The sequence below is a fragment of the Apis mellifera genome, linkage group LG10, assembly GCF_003254395.2.
Source record: "Apis mellifera strain DH4 linkage group LG10, Amel_HAv3.1, whole genome shotgun sequence".
NCBI classification, from domain to species: Eukaryota; Metazoa; Arthropoda; class Insecta; order Hymenoptera; family Apidae; genus Apis; species Apis mellifera.
Window position 1 is genome coordinate 4,848,560 of NC_037647.1, and position 24,458 is coordinate 4,873,017.

Below are 24,458 nucleotides of genomic sequence, written 5' to 3' on the forward strand. Positions count from 1 at the left end.
ATGTAATATCATAACAAATATATATATATATTTAGTTTTTCTAAAACATATATATATATATATATATTTCTTAAATTATTTTTTTTAATTAATTTTTAAATTTAAATTAAAGCATATTTAGTAATTTTTAAATATAGAAAAATGTAACACTATAAATAGGTTAAAGTAATATCAATTGCATTATAATAATAGTAATAATTTATTCATTTACAGTAATAATTTTTATAATTATAACTTATTACGGAATAACTTATTTTTAACAATAAATAATATTTTAAAACAAATAGAATGTAAATAAATGTAAAATAATGTAAAAAGTAATATTATAATGAAATAAATACTTAATATTTTATTAATGCATTTTCTATTTCAATGACTTGTTATTTTGTATATATTTCTAGTGATTATTTTTAATTATTGTTTTATTACATATACATATACATATACATATATATATATATATATATATATATAATATATATATATAACAAAATCTTAAAAATAGTTTAATCTCAATGTTTATAATAAATATATTATATATTATATTAATAAATATATAATGTATTATAATAAATATATTTATTATAAAAAAATTTAGAAAAATTCATTATAATTATTATAATCTAAATTATAATAAATTATAAATTAATAAATTAAACAAATAATATATAAAATAAAAGAAAATGATTATATATCTATTTTATTCATAATATTTTTTTCATAATATATTTGTATTATATAAATATACAATGAATATCATAGCCACAAAAAATGTGTCAAACTTAGTATTATTCTAAATATTCATAATAATCGATTTTAACAATTTTGTCAATGTATTGATACAATATATTGTTAGTTATACATGATTAAAAAAAGTAAATAAAGAAAAAGAAATGAAATTTCAATTTCAATATCTAGAATCTCATAACATTTTTGTTACTTTTACAAATTTACAATTACCTATTATACTGTACTTATATCTAATATTTATTTTCAGTTTATTATTTTGATATTGAAATATTACATTTTTGTGTAAAATAGATTTCTTAATAGATCTTTAACATAAATGTCAAGAAAATTCATTTTCTGACTTGAAATTAATGCAAATTATTTTATACAAATATTCTTAGATATTCAAATTCAATTATTTAAAAAAAATCAGTATAGTATATATTCAATACTTATATATATTAGGAAATAGTGTAAGGAAAAGTTTCAATTCATTTTAAATAATAAAAGATATAAATATAACAAATTAGATTTTATAAGTTAAATATTTAAAAATTTAATTATGATATTTATTATGTAAATATTGAAAATTATTTAGTTTTGAATATATACAATACATTTATTTTGAACATTTTATAATTTCATATACTCAATGTAGAGTCTTTGGTTATAAATTTTTTCTTAAAACAAAGGAGACTTTTGATAGACTATCTTGCATTATATGGATGAACAGCACCATTTTTCACACGAGAAAAATCTTTTACACTTTCTTAATGTAAACTCAGTTTCTTGTTAACCATGAAAAAGCTTTAAGAATTAAATATGTTAATGTTAATGCATATAAAATTTTTTCTCTTTGTTGACGTTGCAACATTTCAAGTTCAATAGCCATTACTCGACGATTTAATTTCCCTACTTGTCGACGTAAGTGTTGTATCTCTTCACTAGGTGGAACAGAAACATTAAGTGCATTATATGAAGCTGTCTGTTCTCTAGAAAAAAAAAATTACATGTTTTTATAAAAGTACAAAATATATAGTATAAACTCATAACTTTTAATATTTTATGCTAAAATTAATTTTAGTATAAATAAGAAGGAGAAATGTATGTAAATTCCTTTTATATATTTGTATTAGTATAAATTTAGCAAATAACTTATATCTTTAAAAATAATAGAAATAATTGAAATGATCAATGTTATATATCTATTCTGTATATATAATATTATATAGTACTATATAGTATATATAATATAGTATAGTATATATATTTTATATTAGATTACAAAATATTAATTATTTTTTATATAATTATTACCTAGCATGCCTAACTATTTGTGTTTCTGTAGGATATTGTCCATGTGATCTAGAGACTAAAGAATCCTTAGTTTCAGTTGAATAGGAATTTGGTTCCTCTTCATCAACTGCCGGAAAATAATGATTATCCAATGTCAAAATCCTTGGTGGAGTCTATCAATATAATATAAAATTTTATAATATTTATTTTATTATTTTTATCACATTATTTCAAATATTTATTATTGAGAAAATCTTTATTAAATTCAAAAATAATTTTCTTATTTGGATATATTTAAAAATTTTAAATATTTACCTGTACTCTAACCATGCCTGGTTCAGATGGTAAAACAGCATTTTCTAATGTAATTTCTCTTGGTGGTGCTCTAGTTCCAATATGTTGTTCTTGTCCTATGTTTAATGAATTATTTTTGTTTATTTTTTTATAATTAATCATTTTAATTATAAAAAATAAAAAATACTTTAAATAAAAAAATAATTTAATTATAAAAATTAATATGTAAATATATTTATAAATATATATGTATAAAACATTAAATAAACATTAATAAACATTAAATATTTACCAACAACTAAAATTCTATCTGGAACATGCATTTCAAATTTTTCTCCTGCAACTATTTGATTCCAACTAGAACCATTTGTACCATTTATTTCTTCATCTGTATAATCGCCACTCACACGAATACTTTTTGGTACACGCATTCTTTTATTAATATCCAAAGTAAAATTTGGGTCATAAAAATTGTCAGCTTCCCCATTGAAAACAGTAGGACTATGTGTTTTTGACATTATAACTAAAATAATTAAAAATAAAATTTATAACTGTATCTCTTTATATTTTTTATTGAAATTGTTATATACTGAATTATAAAAATTATTATTTAAAATAATATATATAAATAAAACAATAAATTTAGTATTTTTATCTTAAAAATTAAATTAAAATTTAATATAAATGGAAAAATTTTATATTTATTTATTAAATACAATAGATTTATATTTTAAAAAATTAAAAAATAAGAATTATTTTTATTTTTATTAATTATTAAGAAAATAATTATAAAATAATCCGATGAATATTTTAATAAATTATATATGTTTAGTAATTTTACTCTAGAATGAAAGAATATAATGACGACATAAAAAAAATGTGATTTAAATTTTACGTAGTATTAATAAAATAAAAATAAATATATATCGTAAATCAGATTATTAATAGTATATATTATAATAAAATATTATATATGCGAAAAATACTTAAAGTTTGAATAATTACCTTTCTGTAAGTTTTCGATCGTTGAACACAAATCTTTCGCACGAAGTTGACAATGTATGTTATACTTATCTGTAAAGTTACAATCGAGATTATAATATTCTAATCGAGATAAATCGATATAGAAATATATCGATTCTAATTCCCGCCAAAATAAATATTCTGCCATTAAAACCTTAACCAGTGTTATCAATTTCTTCCATGTATTAATTTTTTATTTTATTTTTTGAAAATATTATTTTTAATATTTTATGATATTTTAATTCAATAATTTACATTAGAATAATTTATTAGAAAATATGAGTGACACTCAATGTAAGTTTTTTAGAAAATTTATAAAATTAATAAAATTTATTGTTTTAAAATTTACTTATTTAAATTCTATTCATTTATTATATTTATTTAAATATTATATAAGATTTTTAGTAACAATTTTAAAGTTATTAAAGTTGTTAAAAATCTTTCATTTAATTTTTCATTTATTATTTTATTTAATATTTTATTATTTTAAGAGAATTTTATCAATATTAAGATTAAATATTTTAAGATTTTTATTTTTGATATAGTTTGAAATTTTATTAAATTTTATAATATATTTATGTAATATATATTTTATTAAAATATTTATTTTATATTATAATATGTGTTATAATAATTATAAATGTAGCAGGTAGAACTAAACGTCAAAAGATTGATAAAACTGGAAGATTGTCAGCTTTAGAAAAGTTAAAACAATTAAAAGGTAGTAAAAATAAATATGAAATTGATAAATTAGAAAATGTTTATGAAGAAGTTGATGAAAAAGAATATACTAAAACTGTAATAGAAAGACAAAGTGATGATTGGATTATTGATGATGGTAATAACTTTATATATCTATAGTAATAAATATAGCAAATTAACTTTTTATTATTATTAAAAATAAAAGAAAAAGATTATTATGAATTGTTTGTTTGTTACAAAAGGAGAAAGTGGTTATATTGAAGATGGTAGAGAAATTTTTGATGATGATTTGGATGATGAAAGTATACAAGAAGCAAGAAAACATAAAATCACAGGTCCTAAAAAAAACAAGAAAGATAATATTAAAATAAAAGGAAATATTCAAAATATGTTAATGAATATGTCTTCTAAAAAGAAATATGATGCTAAATTGGATGATGATAACATTTTAGGAGATTTAATGTCTGAATTGAAAAAAGATAATAGCCCAGAAATGTCAAAATTGAGAACTGTTAGAAATAAATTTTGTACTGCATCTAAATTAAATGAAAAGTAATATTTTTTATATTATTTTTAATATATATATTTATTTACATATAATTAATATTATATTAATAAATTATAATTTTAGAAATATTCATGACAAAACAAAGTTACAATCAACTTCAGAATGTGAACAAATACAATCTGATGATAATAATGATTTAGTCATTTTTGACAAATCAAAAAATGTAAACTTACAGCATATAAAATTAAATTGTCAAATGGAAAATGTTATTTCAGATCAAAGTAATAGTCAAATAATTATAGATGATGAAATCACAAGTGCTTCAAATACAACATTAGATATACATTTAAAACAAGATATTAAAAACTCAAGTAATAGTCAAATAATTGAAACAGAAAATGAAGATCTTAGCCAATTTATTGGAGATGTAAGTCTTTTTATTTAATAATATTTTAAAATAAGATTTAAAATATATTTCATTTATTACAGTTCTGTACAGATTTTACAAATGACAATGTTGATTACAATGAAAAATCAATATCATCTATCAACGAAGAAAATAAAAAACATAAATTAAGTATTCAAACAAAAAATAAAAATATTGAAGAAGAAAATTTTGATAAAATATTAGATATTGAATTCACAACACAAATATCAAATATCGAAGTAACTACTACAAATACTAATACTACAGAATTGCCTTTGCCACTTTTAACTAATGTAAATAAAGAAGAAGTATTTAGATTTTATTGGTGGGATGCATATGAAGATCCATACAAACAGCCTGGAGTTGTATATTTATTGGGAAAAGTTTTTGTACCATCTATAAAAGAATATTGCTCCTGTTGTTTAACAGTAAAGAATATTCCACGAAGAATTTATCTTCTTCCTAGAGTATATGTATGTATATTTTTTAGTATATGCATATATATAATATTAATTCGTGAGATTAAAGAATAAATTACAAAAATCAAAATAAATATAAAACACATCAGCAAAAATATTTTATTAAATTATAAACAATTTAAATTATGAGCGTCACATTCATTTTACTAATATTTTTGCATATTAATTTTTCTATTTATTTTAGTTTCTAGAATTATTTTTGTTTTAATACTTTGTATCATATATTATATAGTTTTTTATTATTTACATATATTACCTATTATTTTTTTTTAATTTATTAAATTAATTATAATAATGCAAATTTTAGATAAAAACATCTTTTAAAGATAATAATGAAGAAGAACAATTAAATACAATGGAAGATGTATATAAGGAATTTAATCAATTTGCAAATAAATTAGGAATAAAAGAATTTCGAAGTAGCAAAGTCTCAAAACATTATGCTTTTGAGCAAGAAGGTACTCCAGCAATATCTGATTATTTGGAAGTAAGATATGCGGCGCATTATCCACCTATGCCTTCTGATTATTCTGGACCGTCAATAGAGCGTGTTTTTGGAACAACTGTAAATGCTTTAGAATTACTTTTAATAGAAAGAAATATTAAAGGTCCATGTTGGCTAGAAATTAAATGTCCATTACCTAGTAATATACAAACTAGTTGGTGCAAAATAAAGGTATAACAATTTTATTCATTGAAATTTATTATTATTATTATTAATAAATATTAAAGCATTAATAATATATATAGGTAAATTGCATGAAGATGGAAAATATATCCGTTTTCTCTGAATTTCAAACATTACCACCATTAGTAATAACAACTTTAAATATACGAACATCTCTAAATGTTAAATTACAACAAAATGAAATAGTCATGGTTGCAATACTTATACATCACAAGTATCATATTGATAAAGAACCACCAAAACCACCATTTCAACAACATTTTTGTTGTATGTATTTTTATATACTTTTTTGAATTGAATATTCTATATATTTATTACTTTTTAATATGATTCATTTTGACATTATTTCATATAGTAATTACACATCCACATGATGTACCTTGGCCAAGACAAGCACGAGAAATGCTTTCTAACATTTCTTATACCAAAGTAATGAAATTTGAAACAGAAACAGATTTACTTGAAGAATTATTAAAAATAATAAATAGTGCAGATCCAGATTTATTAATTGGATATGATTGTGGTTTTCAATTTGATATTTTAATGCATAGAATGATTACATTAAAAGTTTCAAATTGGAGTAGACTTGGAAGACTAAGACGTTCAACACCTCCTTTGATAAGAGTATAGTATATATGTATATACTATATATTATTATATATATTATATATATGTACTATATATAATATTTATATATATTATATAAATAAAATGTATATATTATAAAATTAAAGAAATATATTTTAGGGAAAAATAAATTTAAATCAAGTATTAGCTGGTCGACCCATTTGTGATATACAAGTATCAGCTAAAGAGTTAAATCTCAAAGTTAGAAGTTATGATTTGCAATCTCTTTGTACATCGGTAAATATTTGAAATTAATTTATGAAATTCTCTAATATTTAAAAAATTAAATTATAATTATTTTAATAGGTATTGAAGAAAAAGGAAAATGAATGCAAAGAAATAAAACCTGGTGAATGTGCTGCATTTTATGATACTTCAAATAAAATAGATAATTTAATTAAAATAACATTGACAGAAGCATTATATATCTTATCTATTGTTTTTGATCTCAATATTCTTCCACTTGCTTTACAAATTACATCTATTGCTGGTATATATGTTAAAAATATATATAAATGTTAAAAATAATAATTTTTTTACTTAATATATATTTATTTTATTTATATAGGAAATGTTATATCAAGAACATTAACAGCAGGCCGTGCAGAAAGAAATGAATATTTATTATTACATGCATTTCATCTAAAAAATTATATAACACCTGATAAACGCATTATGAAAAAAGGAAAAGATAATGAAGGTGTATATATATATATATATTTTTTAAAATATTTATTATTTTCTAATATATTTGTAATTTATTTATAATCACTATTATTTTATATGTAGAAAATACTACTAGAAAAAAAGCAGCTTATACTGGTGGTTTAGTTCTTGAACCAAAAAAAGGATTTTATGATAAACTTATTTTATTAATGGATTTTAATTCTTTATATCCTAGTATAATTCAAGAATATAATTTATGTTTTACTACTGTTCCTGGAGCTGCATATGCTGATTATGGGGTAAATTTATTTATTATTATGAATTAAAAACAATCAATTTGAATCATTTCATTTATGAGTGTGTATGTACAGAATTTATCAATTCCTGAGTCAAATTTAGAATCTGGAATAATTCCAACAGAAATTCGTAAATTAGTCGAAAGTAGAGGAGAAGTAAAGAAATTAATGAAAGCAACAAATATTTCACCTGAATTAAAGATGCAATATAATATTAGACAGCTGGCTTTAAAACTTACAGCAAATTCTATGTATGGTTGTTTAGGTGCAACTCATTGTAGATTTTATGCAAAAGGACTTGCTGCCATGGTTACAGGTAAAGTATGAATTAAAATATAATTTTATTTATTGAAAATTTATATATAAAATATTAAATATGTCTACAGCAAAAGGTCGAGAAATTTTACAACATACAAAAAGTCTTGTTGAAAAATTAAATTATGAAGTTATATATGGAGATACCGATTCTATAATGATAAATACAAATTTATTAGATTATGAAGAAGTTTTTTCTGTTGGAAAAAAAGTAAATATTATATGAATAATATAATGTATAATAATATATAAAATAATTATTAAATAATATAAAAAATAAATTATTTATAGATTAAACAAGAAGTCAACAAATTATATAAACGAGTAGAACTAGATATTGATGGAGTTTTTCGTTATTTATTGCTTTTACAAAAGAAAAAATATGCTGCAGTTATAATGACAAAATTACCTAATGGACAAATAGAATTAACACAAGAACATAAAGGTCTTGACATTGTAAGAAGAGATTGGTGTCAATTAGCTTGTGATACTGGAAAGTAAGTAAAATATAAATAATAATTTTTTAAACAAAATCTTAAACCATATCTAATATTATTTATAATAATGATCGCTTATAGAAAAATTTTGGATCATCTTCTTTCTAATCAACCATGTGAAGATCGAATAGAACAAATTTTTATGATATTACATGATGTTGCACAAAATGTTCGAGAAAATCAAATTTCCTTATCATCTTTGGTCATTACAAAACAATTATCTAAAAATCCAAATGAATATCCAGATACTAAACAAGCTCACGTTCAAGTAGCTTTACGATTAAACAAAGAAGGAGGTAGAATGTGGAAAACTGGAGATACTGTTCCTTATATTATATGTGACGTTCGTATTTATTAATTTATTTCATCATTTCATTTTTATGTTATATGTATGTATGTATTATTATAAACATTATAAAATATATAGTTATTTTTTTATTAGGATGGAACTGAAAAATCTGCAACTGAAAGAGCATATCATATTGATGAATATAAAAAGAATGATTTTTTAAAAATAGATGTTAATTATTATTTATTAAATCAAATTTTTCCTATTGTTTTACGAATTTGTGATCCAATTGAAGGGTTTGATGATGTTTTATTAGCTAAATGTCTCGGTAAAATTTTAGTTGATATCAATTATAAAATTATATATAAATTATTAAATATCATAAATAAAATTTTGTTGATAGGTGTGGATAATATTTATAAATCTAAAAGAATGATACACGAAGAATATAGTGATATACCATTAACAGATGAAGATAAATTTAAGTATTGTCTTCCTTTGAAATTTAATTGTAAAGATGAGAAATGTCAATCAGAAATTATACTTAAAAATATTATAATCGAAACAGTAAATCAATACAAGCATTTTTCTCTTTTATATATATATATATATATTTTTTTTTTTATTTATTTGTTATTTATTAAAATTTTATAGTCTACAGGAAATCAATTATCACTTGCTTCCTGTTCAAATCCAGATTGTAAAATACCACCATGGACGTATGTTCATATAATACAAAATGCAATGACTCTTGCTGTACGAAAAGCAGTTAGTGAGTATTATGAAGGATGGTTAGAATGTGAAAATCCAATTTGTGGTAAACAAACACAAATATTACCATTAGGATTTGATTCAACATATCCAACTTGTAGGAAATGTAAAGATGGTGAATTACATAGAGTTGTAAGTTGAAAAAAATATATATATATATATATATATATATATATATATATATATATTTTTATATTTTATATATATATATATATATATATATTTTTATATTATATATATATATATATATATATATATATATATATATATATATATATACCACATTTTACAATATTTTAAATATATTAAAATTAATTATTATTTAAAGTTTACAGATACAAAACTTTATAATCAAATGTATTTTTATTTCCATCTTTTTAATGTGAGTCAATCAAAATATAAAAGCAAGTATTTATGTTTTTTATCTTTTTTAATTAGAAAAAATAATAAAATTATTATATAATTTAAAAATGAATTTATTTTTAGATTTGTTATCTCAGTATCCACAAGGCATGAGAGAAGCATATGATTCTTTAAAAGAAACAATGGAAAAGATGTTAAGAAGAAATGCATTTTCTGTTGTATGTTTAGATACAATTTTTTTAAATATTGATGAACAATCAAAAACACCAAGTTTATATGCAGATATTATAGAAATATCAGATGAATCAGATAATGAAATGGTAAATAATATTTAAAAAAAATATTTTTTTAATTTACTACAATAACAAAATAAGATAAAAAATATTTGCTACTGATTTGATATAATTTAAATTTTTTTGTTTCAGTAAAATTAATTTAATAATTTTTTTCTAAGTATATTTAAATATATTTTATCAAAAAAAATTTTTTTTTTATGTTTGATACAAATAAAAAACGCTAATGTTATAAATAGCAATATAAAATAACTTTTACTTACTATAAATAGTCTTTATGCTTGTATTAATGAAAGTAATAATTTCTAGCAATTAATTTTTGATATATTTTAAGATCATATTATATTTTTAGATGATCTATAACAATTTTAATAAAATGAATAATGAATACGAATTTGTATAAATGAAAATTCATCAAACATTATACAAATTCATGAGAACATGCTTACTCAATCTCATATAAAATTTATATTCAATTTGTGTTCATATATTCCATTTTAAGTATAGTTTAAGTTTTAAATTTTTTCAATTGTAATTAAAATGTTATTGAACATTAATTTATTTAATTTGAAAAAATCTTAATAAAAAAAAAAGATTAGAGAATTAATATTAATTTTAAATAGAAATTGACAGTTTAAAATTTATTAATTAATTTATTAATAAGTTGGCTTAATGGCACATTAGGGATCATTACTATCTCTTAGAAATATATTCCACATAAATTATCTATTATATGGTGGTAAACCAAATAGTTCAGGTTGAAATTCTTCAAGACTATTTAGTATTAATGTTGGATTTTCAATATAATGATTTGGTAACATTGGATCTGGAACCATAACAACTTGCATCCCAGCATTAAATGCAGCTTTTACACCATTTGGAGCATCTTCAAACACAAGACACTAAAAATATAATATTAAATTTATAAATAATTATATTAAAAAATATATAAATTGTAACAAACCTTTGATGGATCAGGATTATCAATAAAACGTTTTGCAGCAGTTAAAAAAATATCAGGTGCTGGTTTGCCATTAATAACATCAGGATCAGAACCACCAAGAACTTTATGATTAAACAAATCAAATATATTTTTCCATCTTTGAGTTTTTAATTCAAAATTTTCTTTATTTGAACTTGTAGCTAATGCTATTGGAATATTATTTTGTTTTAAATGTTGCAACAATTGTTCAGCACCTGTTTTTAAATAATTCTATACTTTATTTAAAATAACATTTTATTTTATTTTATTTTAAAATAATTATATTTAAAAATTAATATTTAATAATTATATTAAAAAAAAATTTTGTTAAAAATTGTATTTAAAAATAATTTATTTCTAAAAATTTTTTCTTAAATTTATATAAAATGTTTTTAAAAAAAGTTAAAAAAAAAAGAACTTATAAAAAATTTTTATTAAGAGAAAAGAGTTTCATGATAATAATTTTTAATCTAAATCATCGAACAAATAAAATTCTTTTCTTTAAAATTACTGCATAAATATAATCATATTAATATCTACAAGTAACAATAATAAAAATAACTTTTGCAATAAATATAATAATTAATTTATTTTGATAATATTTATATTTATAAAGAATAATTATAATAATTTAATTCAATTTAAAAAATTTTGTATTATATTATTATTATTTTTAATATTATTATGATTTTTGTTAATACTACTAATAATCTTTTATCATAATATCTTTTTGCTTGAATTTTTTTAATATTTAAGATTTTAATTATTTTTAGGTAGGTTTTTTAATTCATATTTAATATAAATAATTAAATCTAACAACTTTAAATTCAATCTAAATTAAATGTTAATATTAATTAAATATTATTTCTTTTAATGTATGTTATAAACTCTTAGTTTTATTATTATTTTTAATAATTTCTAATAATTTTATAAATTACCTGGCATAAGATTTGCAGAGGGGAACAATTCCTGATATATTTTTGTTATTTTATTTTCAAATTCTTCTACTGTTATTGGTAAAGAAAACATTTCAATCAAAGCTTGTCCAACATCCTTAGATTTAAAACCCATAATTTTTGCTTTATGTTCCCATGTAAATTCTTTCCCATAGAGATTTATAACACGATTAAAGGCTTCAGTATAAAGTAGTTCTGTATCTATTAAGATTTTAATATAATTAATACAATTATTTTTTTTATAATTAATGTGTAATATAAAATTTACTTAACTTATGAACTATTGATTTAAATTGATTTATAAATATTAATTTATGAAAATTGTTGAAAATAATTTTATAATAAATGAATAATTTTTAATAAGAATATTTATATACATATTCAAAAGTATATATAATGTATATATAAAATTCTAATACAATTTCCCAACTCACGCATGATGAGTGTTATTTTAACCTTTTCATTGACAGTAGTACCTGCCCATAAAGATGCATGGTGTACTTTAATCTATATTCTTCATATTTCTTAATAATTGCCATTGAGATTTTATTCACTTCTATATATACATAGACAAAACAAAATTACTTTATTCTTATGAATGAATATTTACTTATTTACAGATTAGATTAGGTTTTGTCTAACTTACAAAAATATGGACTTCGTAAAATATTTATTTTTAATTATTAAATACAAGTTTTAATTATTAATTAAATAATCCCTTTCTGTATATATTAATTCATTGGATATAAATATAATATAAGTTAGTATAAGATAATATAAATCACTTACTGAGTAATAATCCATCCATATCAAAAATACAATGTGTAACATTTTTATATTGATTTTGCGACATTTTTGAATGTATTAAAATTTCAATCTTTTAATAACACACAAATTATATAATTAAATTATTATAGTATTAAACTAAAAATATATATAGAAATTTATTTTATTAACAATATCTTATAGAGTCTCAGTCTATTTTATATATAAACTATGGTAGAAATAAATCTTGTACAGCTGTATTCAATATAAATATAATCTAATTTTTATGATTTTATAAAATTTTTGTTTGTTATATATATTTCATGATAAGAAATATATATAACAATGATACAGCAAAATATTATAATAATATATGTTGCGCAATAATATATTGCAGCATAAATCGATTTCATATTTATAATAATTAGTTATATTGTATATACTAGCACAATTACTACTCTTAAATTTTACAAAATTTATAAGTATTAATTTTTTATTTTAGTTTTTTTTTACAAAAATATAATATAATTTATATATAAAGTATTAATATATAACGTATGAGATATATAATAATGAGATACCTTTAGGCTTAACATATCGATTCTAAAAACAAAAATATATAAAAATTTCGATTGAAATTTATTTAAGTTATAAGTAATTAAAGTTTGTATTAGATGAAATTGATTTTATTTGTTCATACGGATTCCATTTTTTATTTTTATAATTTATTTGATTGATTATATTTTTAATATACTTCATTTATGTCATAAGCTAAAATATATTTATGATTATCTATATTGTTAAAGATAAGATTATTTTGTATAAGTTTATTTATAAAGTTGATTAAATGATGTTGTTTTGTTTATGAAAATAAGATTTAGATCTTTGTGATGATGACTTTATTAATGTAAAAAAATATACATTCAATCATTTTATATAAAAAAAAAACAAATTTTAATATTTACTAATTTTTTATTAAATTTAATAATTTTGATTATTTTTATGTTATCACATTTTAATATTTATTTTAATATAAACATAGAAAATATTAATAGTATATTGTACACACTATTATATTAAATTATGATTATTTTATTATATTTTTTTACGATTTAAAAATAAAAATACACATTGAATCAAAAATTTTGTAAGCGAAAAATCGAAGGAATCTCAAATTAATAATTTCTTATAAATAAACTTGATTAATTATATATATGAATTTGTTACCAAATCTATTCTCACTATACTTTGCACCTAAAATAGATTATATTTTATTTACTAAATAAAATATAATTTTTATTTAGTAAATAAAATTTTATTTTTATTTAGTAAATAATGAATTATAATAGTTTTCAATTTTAAATAATTTATTCTTAATCTAAAGTAGATAAATATTAATATTAACTTTTTAATATAGAATAAATATGTAATAATAATTTGAGAATGAAAATTAATAATATAGATTTTGTATATATTAAATCGAAATTTCATAATCAAATATTAAATAATATTATAAATATTATTGAATATTAGCACTTATTTTATGCTAATCAGCTTTATCATTTTACAAATATATAAAATAATTATATATAAAATAATTATAATATATCAGTTTAAATAATAGAACTATTAAATAATTGTTAGTACACAAAAATCAATCATATTTAATAAATAATTCATTCTATATATTATATAAAAATACTTATATCATCTATTTGCATTACTTTTTATCAAGTTTATATTTTTTTTTATAAAGAAAATAAAATATAATAATTTTAATTTATAAATTAAATAGTTTAATTTTGGCTATTCTCATTGAAATGGATGATTCCATTGTAGCGAATATTTGTTGATTATGAATGACCAATCAGAACAATCCACGAAAAATTATATGGTTATAAAGAGTGGGGAAACAGATAGGACGATTGAATTTTGCAAGGAAAAGTTGTATTCGTTTTGTTCTTATATTTGAAAGATTTTTCTGTGAATGATTTCTTGAAAGAAATTGTAAACTTATTGTCTTATTTTGCCAAATAAAATGCAAGAATTTTTAGGTAAAAATTTTAATTTTAAAAACCATAATATATATATAATATATATATCATTTATTAGTATTAAATCTTACCGGTAAATATATACCGTTATAATGTATACATTTTTATCTTTTCAATTAATATTTATTTTTATTTTTATTTAATATTTGATTTTATATTACTTGAGAATAATTTAATATTGCTATATTTGTTTTATATAGGTATTTTGCTGTTAATTTCTGGAGCTCATTGTTTGTACTCCAATTCAGATGTCATAAATCTAAAACCAAACAATTTTGACAATTTGGTATTAAATAGTGATAATGTATGGGTTGTGGAATTTTTTGCACCATGGTGTGGACATTGTCAAATGTTAACACCTGAATATAACAAAGCTGCAACTGCACTAAAAGTAATTTTTATATTAGAAATATTTTACTTTACTTAAAAATAATTTATTTTTTTGTTCTTAGAAACTTGTAACATAAATTTTTATAGGGTATTGTGAAAGTTGGTGCAATAAATGCAGATGAACATAAATCTCTTGGAGCAAAATATGGAATACAAGGTTTTCCTACGATTAAGATCTTTGGTATTGATAATAAACCAGAAGATTATAATGGACCAAGAACTGCAGCAGGAATAGTTGATGCTGCTTTAAATGTAGCTGGTCAAAAAGCACGTAAAATTTTAGGAGGAAAAAGAAGTACTGGAGATTTTAAGGTAAATATAATAACATAAAAAATAAAAATAGAATAAATAATTTAATAAACTGCAATTATTAATTAATAATAGAAAATTTTTTATTTTTATTACAGTCTAAAGATTCCAAAGATGTAATTGAATTAACAGATGATACTTTTGATAATATAGTAATGAATTCAGACGATATGTGGCTAATTGAGTTTTATGCACCATGGTGTGGTCATTGTAAAAATTTAGCTCCTATTTGGGCATCTGCAGCAACAGAACTTAAAGGTAAAGTTAAATTAGGAGCAATTGATGCTACTGCAAATAGAGTAAAAGTAAGTAATTTTCATTTTAAAAGTAACATTATTTAAAATTATATATATATATTGATTTTTAATTAAATCTTAATGTTATGTTAGGCTAGCCAATATGAAATAAAAGGATATCCTACTATTAAATATTTTGCACCTGGTAAAAAATCTACCGATTTTGTGCAAGAATATGATGGTGGTCGCACAAGTAGTGATATAGTAAATTGGGCATTAGAAAAATTGGCAGAAAATGTTCCAGCACCAGAAGTACTTCAAATTATAAATGAAAAGGGTTTAAGAGAAGTATGTGAAAATAAACCGTTATGTGTTATATCCGTTTTACCGCATATTTTAGATTGTCAATCAGAATGCAGGAATGGATATTTAAAAATATTAAATGAACTTGGAGAAAAATATAAACAGAAAATGTGGGGGTATGTTATCAGTCTTATTTATCATTTAATAAAAATAGAATTTTAAAAACAATATATATGTTTTTTTGTAGTTGGGTTTGGACTGAAGCTGGTGCTCAACCTCATATTGAGGAAGCATTAGAAATTGGAGGTTTTGGTTATCCAGCATTAGCAGCTGTAAATATAAAGAAAATGAAATATTCTTTATTAAAGGGTAGTTTTTCATATGATGGTATAAATGAATTCTTACGAGATTTAAGTTATGGACGAGGAGGTACAGCTCCTTTAAAAGGAGCTCAATTACCAACAATTCTTGAAACTAAATCGTGGGATGGTAAAGATGCCGAACTTCCACAAGAAGAAGAAATTGATCTTAGTGACATAGACCTTGATGAAAAGGACGAACTGTAATTATAAAATTTAGTGTTTCTCAGAAACAAACGCACTTTCATATACATATATTAATAAAATAATTCGATATTTATTTTTATATAACATTATTATCAGTTAATATACCATGTATGTATTAATGTACACTGATAATCATTATCATTATTTTTATCATAAATTTCTTTTGTATTGAAATAAACTTCTTAGGAAGTTTAAACATATTAGTTATGTGTTTAAACAATAATTCTTCCATTGAAGCCAAGTTTACAAAATTTAATTTATTCATTCCATCAGAATCACATATAATTTATTTTAAATAAAATTAAATTTAAAAATTTAATTTTTATTATATAAAAATAAAAAATTATTTGTACATTTTTAAAGTAATAGTTGGATAAAATTTATAATAAAAATGGAACATATATACTATGTATTTAAACAAAAACCTTTTCATAAGAATATTATAAATTTAAAATAATTACTAGTAATATATAACATGTCATTATGCATTCCATAAAATATTTTTGGTTCTCCCTAATATGGGACCAAAATAAAAAAAGCAATTATAAATTTAAACATATTTAGAACATGCATTATTATTTTTATGTTTATGTAAGATTTCATTGTTTGACTGAGTTATACAAGTCTTCCATCATGATTATATAGAAATAAATTTTATATTCTTCTCTATGTAAAAGATTATAATATATGAAATATGTTTATTGTATGTGAATATAAAATATTATCTTATCAAAATTTAACTAATTGTAATTACTACTTAATTTATGTTTTTATTAAATAAATTCTACCACGAAATTATATTGTTTATATATATACATTGTTTTTATTCTTATTTAAAATTTTTATTATTTAATCTTTATTTTAGAAAAATATAAAATTTCAAAATATTATATATTCATTTAAATATACATAGTACATATTTTTATATACATTATTATATTATTCATTTAAATTATATTATTTATTATTCTTAATTATTAACTACTATTCTTAATGTTATTAAATTGTTATTACTTACTTAAATTAATTAAATGTAATTTAAAATAAAAAAATTTTTTTCTTTTTATTATTAAAATTGTGTAACGTAAACTTTTTTTATTTTTATTTTTTCTCGCTGTCTTTTTAATCAAATATCAGAATCATCTTGAATGAATTTTAATAAATTTTACAAAACAAGTATAAGCAAACAGAATATAAAAAAAAAAAACAGATAAAATCGAAATTAAGCAATCAGCGCAATTTTCAGAGTGTCACAAATGAAATTAATTAAATAAAAAAAATAAAATAGTAAGATAAGAATTAATCGTCTGTTATTTCTTGAATGTTAAGGATATTTTTTTAAAAACATTCACGAGATGGCGTTAATCTTCAATTCAAACTCTATTTTAGTTTTAAATAAATATCTTTAGCATTTTTTCTCCATTTTTGTTATTTATACTTTGTAAAATTTATGTGCTCAAGAAATGGTTTTGATTTTTAAATACTTATCATATATTGTAAATATTTTAAAAAATATTAAATTTTAAAATTTGAAAAAATATAATTTTAGTTTTAGAAATATAATTATAATTTTCATTATGTTAATTTTTTCGTTTTTTCTAAGTTGCAAATTAATAATAAATTGTTATTCGAGATAACCATTGATTCTAAAATAAGTATAAATAATATATTTTTAGATTTTTAAAAATATTTTTTTAAAATAAAAATAAAATATTTTATTAAAATTAAAAATAAAATAATATTTTATTTTTAATTTTTTTAATAAAAGCAATTTTTTATAATTAAAAAAATATTACCTTATATATATTTATTTTTATAATATTAATCTTAAGTAAATATTTAATATTACAAATTATTATTATTTCGATGAAATTCTAGTTTGTTAAAAGATTATTTTTATTTTATTTCCAGCATAACATAAACAGTATAATGAATTTCAAGTAAGAAAAATAATTTTTTCTCTTTATATCGTTTTCATTTATTTTATATTATAAAAGAATTTAATTTTATTATTTAAAAATGGACTTTAATGTTTTGAAAGTTATGCGCATGCTATTAATTACTTTTTGTTTCTAGAAATATTTGATAGAATTAATGTCATTTTAATAAAACGAGTATTTCAATCTTATTACTATGAAATTGAAATTATATATAAAAAAAATATTTATAATTGTATAATGTTTAAATTGTGTAAAAAATAAACAAAAAATATTTTTTTTAAAGAGGGTTAGAAATAAAATATTTTCTATTAAGAATAAACTATTTATTTTTATTTTTTTTTCCGTTACATTTTTTAAACATTCAATGTCAAATTAATTTTTTATCTTAATTCTATTTTTTTTCTATTTTAAGTAAAAATGGGTACAAAAATATTAAATGATATTCATAATGACATAAAACAATTAATAACAGCAATTACATCTTATGAGGTAATTAATATTTTATATATATTTATTATTTAATCTGTTTTAAACTAAAATTATAATCATAAATTAAAATTAAAATAGAATAATAATTATAAATTTTAATAAATAAAATTATTTATATTTAGGAAAATGAAGAAGGATTTCAAATTTGTGAACGTTTTTGTATGACAAATATTAAACATCATCGATATCTATCTGTTGATAGCAATAGTACCAAAGAAGCTATTAAAGCTTTAATTAAGAAATTTTCTATTCATGGCAAATATGATGTAGCAAAAAAATTTGAGGAACTTGTTGATACATTTGTATTAAGTTTTAATTTTGAACAACATCCACAATATGATTTACAATGGCATCTATTGACTTTATTATTGGAATTAGCTAATGAAACATATAAATCTGATTTAGAAACTTTAAAATTAACACGTGGAGAATGTACTTTCAATATAACAGGTGAAAATGAAAGTGAAATTACAGAGGAAATTGATTGGATTGAATATTTAAAAGAGGGACAAGAAAATTTTTTCAATGATTATAAAAGTGATACAGATAGTGTAAATATTTTTATTTGTAATATTTGATTAAATTATAAAAATTACTTATAAAATATATTTATATATTTATTATAATTTATTTAAATATCTCATTTCTAATAGGAATGGTCTAATGATACAGAAGACAATATAGATATACACTCAAATTTTGAAGTATCTATAAATATTACAGATTCAAATAAAGCAATATGCATACCATCTGTTGAAAAAGAATTAAATAAATTATCTTTAGCTCTGAATGAAGAACTTAACTCTAAAAATTGGCTATTATTAAATGTTCAAAATAGTTGGTGGAATGAATTAGAATGGAGAAAATATCCAGTTAAGAGCAATTTTTTTGATGCTCATTTTTGTGAAATTTGGTATGTATTTATTTGCATTATTATTTTTTCTTATATCATATTTTTAATATATTAATATTAAATAGGTATAAAGCAAGTGGGAAAAATTTTTATACATTAGGAACCCTTAGTGAATATGTAGTATGTAGAGAATTGTTATGGATGTTTTATGCTCCATCACAAATGGTAGTGTTTCAACAAAATGAAGAAACAAAAGAATTTTTTATTCGTCCTAATATATCAATACCTAGTTTAACTATTGTGAGTATATAATAATTTACTTATTTATAAATTGTGCAATTATGTAAGACTATTAATAAAATATTTCAGGTTGCATTTAATAGTATTCTTTTACCATTTTGTAAGTATTTTTCAATGATATATGATATAGAACAATTTGGAATTAGATTGTATTCAAAACAGGATGATTTTTGTAAAAAACCACCTTTAACATATGAAACATATAATGCTATTTTGAGACAACATTTAATACAATTTAAAAATGAAATAATTAATATAGAAAAAATTCTTATGAAACAAGGTATAAATAATAATCTCCTTTAAATTTAATGAATATTTATAAATATTTTTTATATTTATTATATTTATTAATTTATATTTGTATTGAATTTTAGATAGTAATTTTACATTTTTGTCCTTATCATCAATTTTAAAAAAAAATTTATATAATATAAAAATTTTATATGAAGTTCATAAAAAATCTATATCTAATTGGATACTTCATCCAAATTGGAAGTGTGCATCTAAATTATTGTCATCTTTGTATTTCGAAATACAAAATTCACACAATCGAGAAAAAACTAATATTTGTATTAGTTTATATTTAGCTAGTTTTACTGTTTATTTAAACATAATCGATACATGGTTAAGTGAAGGCCGATTTGAAGATTGGAGAGAAGAATTTATAATTGCAAGGTAACTAGGAATGTATAATAAAGTAATAAATATAAATAATAAATTATTTATTCATATTAGGTTATCAAATAGTGCAATTCCAGAAAATAGCACACAATATGAAACATTTTCTTTGAGATCTTTGGATAATATATGTTTAATGGATCCAATTATGCAATTTTTAATAAAAAAAGTACGACATATAGGACAAAGTATTGAATTATTAGTATCTTTGGATCGAATTACAGATATATGGAAAATTAATATAAGAGAAAATGGTATGTAATAATTTTATATTTATATATTTTTATATCTAAATATTTTATTGTATTTATATAATTTTTTCAGAATTAAAAAGATCATTGGTTGATGAATTTTATATTAAATTAGAAACAGAAATTTCTAAATATAGTACAAATGAACAAGAAAAGGAAGAAATATCTTCATCTCAACAAGAAGAAGTTGCAAAAAATGAATATGATGAAGATGTTGAAAGAAATATTACAAAACAATTAACTGAGTTTAATAATCCATTTTTATTAAAAGCTTTTGAAGATTATCTTCCTCCTGAATTATTAAAAAAAAATAATTCTGATGATATTAATATTCCCAAAATTCAAAATATCAAAATAGAAACTAATATCTTCGAAAGGTTTATCTTTGAAGTTCTTATTATAATATATATACTTCAAATAAATTTTCTTACAAAAATTATTTTGTTAAGTATAAAATATTATATTTTAGACTTGAAAAAGTATCAAATTATATATTACCATTCAGAAAAATATTAGAAAATATTTTAGCAGATATATTAATTTCGCGATATAATGGTGCTAGCAAATTAGTTAAAAATATTATGTCTGAAGAATATAAATTAGAATTACATTTAATGTTAATGAGATCTGTTTATATGATGGAAGCAGGCCATATTATGAACAAATTTTATCAAAGATTGTTTCATGAGGTATACTATAAATATAAAATATTTAATATTCAATGCATTATTCTTTTAATAATTAAATCTTTATTTAAATTTTGCTTAGATTGAAAATAATCAAATGTGGAATAATTCATATTTTTTATCATGCATATTGGAAGAAATTCTTTCTCAATGGTGGTCAGATTTAAGTTCACGTTGGTCTATTACAGTTTCTAACATTCATACAAATCAAGTATTAATAGCTGTTGATAATATAACATTACATTATGCAATAGGCTGGCCGATTAATATTGTATTAAATGAAGAAACTTTCATAAAATATAATGAAATATTTAGATTTCAATTGAAGTTAAAATGGGCTTTATGGACGCTAAATAATTTAAGATTTAGTGGTAAAAGAAATATGAAAAATTTTTTATTTTTAATAAATCATTATAAATAATTATTTTTAATAAATAAATCATTATAAATAATTATTTTTAATAAATCATTATAAATATTATTTTTTATAGATTTAGAAGGTACAAAATTAATGTGTAAGAGAAATAAATTGGAACAGTTTCATATAAGGCGCATTGAAAGTTTACGATTCTGTTTGTTACATGCAATTACTTCAGTACATACTTATTTATCGGGTCAAGTATTACAAAATTTAAGTCTTATGTTAGAAAAATCTTTAACACAAGCTGAAAGTTTAGATACAATTATATCAGGTATGTAAAATGATAAATTTTTTAAATATATAAAAAATATATAAATATATAAAATATTAATTAGTAAAATAAATTTATTAATTAAATAGATATATATAATTTTATTTTTTAAAATTATAGTTCATAATGAATATTTAAACAAAGTTCATGAGCATTGTTTATTAACTGCTGAATATGAAGATTTAATGGCAACAATAACTAATGTATGTATATATAATGTTATTATTTAATACATATAATATATTTTGAATAATTATAGAAATAAATCTATTTCAGTTAATTGAAATGTGTAATCATATCAGAGCACGATGGAATTATAAAAAGTTAACATTTGCTACTGAAGAATTAGATGTATTAGAAAACAGTTATAACAAATATCATACATATCTTGCTTTAGCCTTACATAATGCAGTTCAAAATAAGGATGCAAATTATTGTAAGTCCAAAATTCTATTAATAATATTATATGATTTATTTCAATCTATTATTATTTATTTATGTTTAATTAACAATAACAATAAAACAAAATGTTTTATTGTATAAATGTTGTATTGTTGTATTTTATAAAGATTTATGATAATTCCTATCAAATTTAAAATTCTACTAATATTTCAAATAATATTTATTATAAATTGCTCCAATTTATAAAAATTTTTTATTATTATTATAATAGTATTAATTCTAAAAATAAATATATTATTATATTGATTTAAATTATCATTTAATGTTTTTTTTTAATTACTTTGTTCACAGTGACTGGTTTAAGCTCTGCATTTAATTGCAGTATGTCATGTATTTAACAATAATATATTTTTAAATTTTTTGTATTCAATAATATTAATTATATTCAATGACATATCATAATGATATATAAATATTTTATTTTTATTAATTAAATACTAGTAATAAAAAATGTAAATTCATCATTAATTAGAATATAATATAAAATTATTATTACTCTTACATCTTATTCTTTCATTTCTTAAGAAAAATGTGTATGTATGTGTATATATATATATATATATATATATATATATATATAAATATTGTACAATTTATGTTTAAATTTATGTAAGTTTATATTTATAAAAATTTTAATATTCCGTCGTATTCTGTCTAGTTTTTATATTAAAAATATTTATTTACTTTTCACGAATCATATTAGTTTATATTAATAATTCCTTTTATTCAAAAATCCTAGTCAATCCTTAATAAATCTTTTCAGACGAATTGATGCTACAATATCAAATTAATACAAAAGATATTTATATAGAAAATAATGTTACTATGTATCCATTGAATAATCTCAGTCGTAGTTTGTTAATTGAAATAGCTTATCAATACTTACCACCATCAGGTTTACCTATTCCTATTCCAAAGATTATACACAAATTAGACTGGTACAGCAGCAGGTAAGAAAATGAATATTTTAAAATTATATCTTATAATAATTAATATTTTTAATTATTATAATTTAATTAATATTTTTTTATTAAATTTATAAACAAAATGAATTATTTTTAATAAAAAAATTAATTTTAAAATCTACAAAATTTATGATAAAATATTAAAAAATTGAGTATAGTTCTATAAATATATATATAGTATTTTATTTTAAAATATAAATTTTAAATGTTTTTAAAAATAATTTTTAAAAATAATTTTAAATAATTTTAAAATAATTTTTGTTTTTAAAAAATTTTTAAATTATTAAATTGTAAAATATAATATAAATTTTTATATTT

General features: G+C 19.2%; 5 protein-coding genes across 9 annotated transcripts; 3 read left to right on the forward strand and 2 right to left on the reverse strand.

Annotated features, from left to right (window-relative positions):
- Positions 1-687: 687 nt before the first annotated feature.
- LOC551864 (transport and Golgi organization protein 11) lies at positions 688-3,505 on the reverse strand. The gene is made up of 5 exons (XM_624250.4): positions 3,325-3,505; positions 2,612-2,842; positions 2,341-2,435; positions 2,047-2,198; positions 688-1,721 (listed from the first exon to the last, which is right to left on the reverse strand). Exons 1-5 carry the CDS (start codon positions 3,488-3,490, stop codon positions 1,511-1,513), a joined length of 855 nt encoding a protein of 284 aa, XP_624253.2. The 5' UTR covers positions 3,491-3,505; the 3' UTR covers positions 688-1,510.
- LOC725611 (DNA polymerase alpha catalytic subunit) lies at positions 3,496-10,865 on the forward strand. Of its 3 annotated transcripts, XM_026443244.1 has the most exons (22): positions 3,621-3,636; positions 3,989-4,180; positions 4,287-4,596; positions 4,676-4,979; positions 5,042-5,452; positions 5,766-6,134; positions 6,209-6,413; positions 6,502-6,770; positions 6,894-7,010; positions 7,080-7,263; positions 7,342-7,473; positions 7,563-7,738; positions 7,811-8,051; positions 8,122-8,261; positions 8,342-8,547; positions 8,629-8,890; positions 8,990-9,164; positions 9,240-9,403; positions 9,491-9,739; positions 9,936-10,011; positions 10,094-10,290; positions 10,396-10,865. In XM_026443244.1, the coding sequence occupies exons 1-22, from the start codon at positions 3,621-3,623 to the stop codon at positions 10,396-10,398; spliced, it is 4,398 nt and encodes a 1,465-aa protein (XP_026299029.1). In that variant the 3' UTR covers positions 10,399-10,865. The 3 variants fall into 3 exon arrangements, with proteins under 3 accessions (XP_026299028.1, XP_026299030.1, XP_026299029.1); XM_026443243.1 differs by lacking the exon at positions 10,396-10,865 and having other exon boundaries at positions 3,496-3,636; positions 10,094-10,334; XM_026443245.1 differs by lacking the exon at positions 10,396-10,865 and having other exon boundaries at positions 3,496-3,636; positions 9,936-9,989; positions 10,094-10,204.
- A 24-nt stretch (positions 10,866-10,889) lies between these two features.
- LOC725653 (pseudouridine-5'-phosphatase) lies at positions 10,890-13,197 on the reverse strand. 2 transcript variants are annotated; one of them, XM_003250026.3, is made up of 5 exons: positions 12,848-12,866; positions 12,636-12,757; positions 12,184-12,402; positions 11,228-11,460; positions 10,890-11,165 (listed from the first exon to the last, which is right to left on the reverse strand). In XM_003250026.3, the coding sequence occupies exons 2-5, from the start codon at positions 12,637-12,639 to the stop codon at positions 10,986-10,988; spliced, it is 636 nt and encodes a 211-aa protein (XP_003250074.1). In that variant the 5' UTR covers positions 12,640-12,757; positions 12,848-12,866; the 3' UTR covers positions 10,890-10,985. The 2 variants fall into 2 exon arrangements, with proteins under 2 accessions (XP_003250074.1, XP_016769773.1); XM_016914284.1 differs by lacking the exons at positions 12,636-12,757; positions 12,848-12,866 and adding an exon at positions 12,991-13,197.
- Positions 13,198-14,860: 1,663 nt separating this feature from the next.
- On the forward strand, positions 14,861-17,227 carry LOC412526 (protein disulfide-isomerase A6 homolog). The gene is made up of 6 exons (XM_395981.7): positions 14,861-15,020; positions 15,221-15,411; positions 15,498-15,722; positions 15,818-16,024; positions 16,109-16,434; positions 16,506-17,227. Exons 1-6 carry the CDS (start codon positions 15,005-15,007, stop codon positions 16,822-16,824), a joined length of 1,284 nt encoding a protein of 427 aa, XP_395981.2. The 5' UTR covers positions 14,861-15,004; the 3' UTR covers positions 16,825-17,227.
- Positions 17,228-19,176: 1,949 nt separating this feature from the next.
- On the forward strand, positions 19,177-23,620 carry LOC725685 (gamma-tubulin complex component 5). Of its 2 annotated transcripts, XM_016914282.2 has the most exons (14): positions 19,177-19,253; positions 19,376-19,804; positions 19,907-20,166; positions 20,232-20,406; positions 20,476-20,686; positions 20,781-21,081; positions 21,142-21,338; positions 21,409-21,712; positions 21,805-22,024; positions 22,104-22,392; positions 22,513-22,713; positions 22,834-22,916; positions 22,990-23,149; positions 23,467-23,620. In XM_016914282.2, the coding sequence occupies exons 1-14, from the start codon at positions 19,182-19,184 to the stop codon at positions 23,511-23,513; spliced, it is 2,949 nt and encodes a 982-aa protein (XP_016769771.1). In that variant the 5' UTR covers positions 19,177-19,181; the 3' UTR covers positions 23,514-23,620. The 2 variants fall into 2 exon arrangements, with proteins under 2 accessions (XP_016769771.1, XP_016769772.1); XM_016914283.2 differs by lacking the exons at positions 22,834-22,916; positions 22,990-23,149; positions 23,467-23,620 and having other exon boundaries at positions 22,104-22,428; positions 22,487-22,639.
- Positions 23,621-24,458: the final 838 nt, after the last annotated feature.

Coding starts and splice junctions, on each gene's coding strand:
- LOC551864 (XM_624250.4), bottom strand. CDS start 3,490: ATGGCAGAATATTTATTTTGGCGGGAATTAGAATCGATATATTTCTAT. Junction 2,843..3,324: donor GATCGAAAACTTACAGAAAG/GTAATTATTCAA, acceptor TAATTATTTTAG/TTATAATGTCAAAAACACAT. Junction 2,199..2,340: donor CAGGCATGGTTAGAGTACAG/GTAAATATTTAA, acceptor TTATATTGATAG/ACTCCACCAAGGATTTTGAC.
- LOC725611 (XM_026443243.1), top strand. Junction 4,181..4,286: donor TGATTGGATTATTGATGATG/GTAATAACTTTA, acceptor TTGTTACAAAAG/GAGAAAGTGGTTATATTGAA. Junction 4,597..4,675: donor GCATCTAAATTAAATGAAAA/GTAATATTTTTT, acceptor TTATAATTTTAG/AAATATTCATGACAAAACAA.
- LOC725653 (XM_016914284.1), bottom strand. CDS start 13,054: ATGTCGCAAAATCAATATAAAAATGTTACACATTGTATTTTTGATATG. Junction 12,403..12,990: donor TATGGATGGATTATTACTCA/GTAAGTGATTTA, acceptor AAATCTTAATAG/ATACAGAACTACTTTATACT. Junction 11,166..11,227: donor ATAATCCTGATCCATCAAAG/GTTTGTTACAAT, acceptor TTATATTTTTAG/TGTCTTGTGTTTGAAGATGC.
- LOC412526 (XM_395981.7), top strand. Junction 15,412..15,497: donor AAGCTGCAACTGCACTAAAA/GTAATTTTTATA, acceptor AAATTTTTATAG/GGTATTGTGAAAGTTGGTGC. Junction 16,435..16,505: donor TATAAACAGAAAATGTGGGG/GTATGTTATCAG, acceptor GTTTTTTTGTAG/TTGGGTTTGGACTGAAGCTG.
- LOC725685 (XM_016914282.2), top strand. CDS start 19,182: ATGGGTACAAAAATATTAAATGATATTCATAATGACATAAAACAATTA. Junction 22,393..22,512: donor AAATAATTTAAGATTTAGTG/GTAAAAGAAATA, acceptor TATTTTTTATAG/ATTTAGAAGGTACAAAATTA. Junction 22,714..22,833: donor TTTAGATACAATTATATCAG/GTATGTAAAATG, acceptor TTAAAATTATAG/TTCATAATGAATATTTAAAC.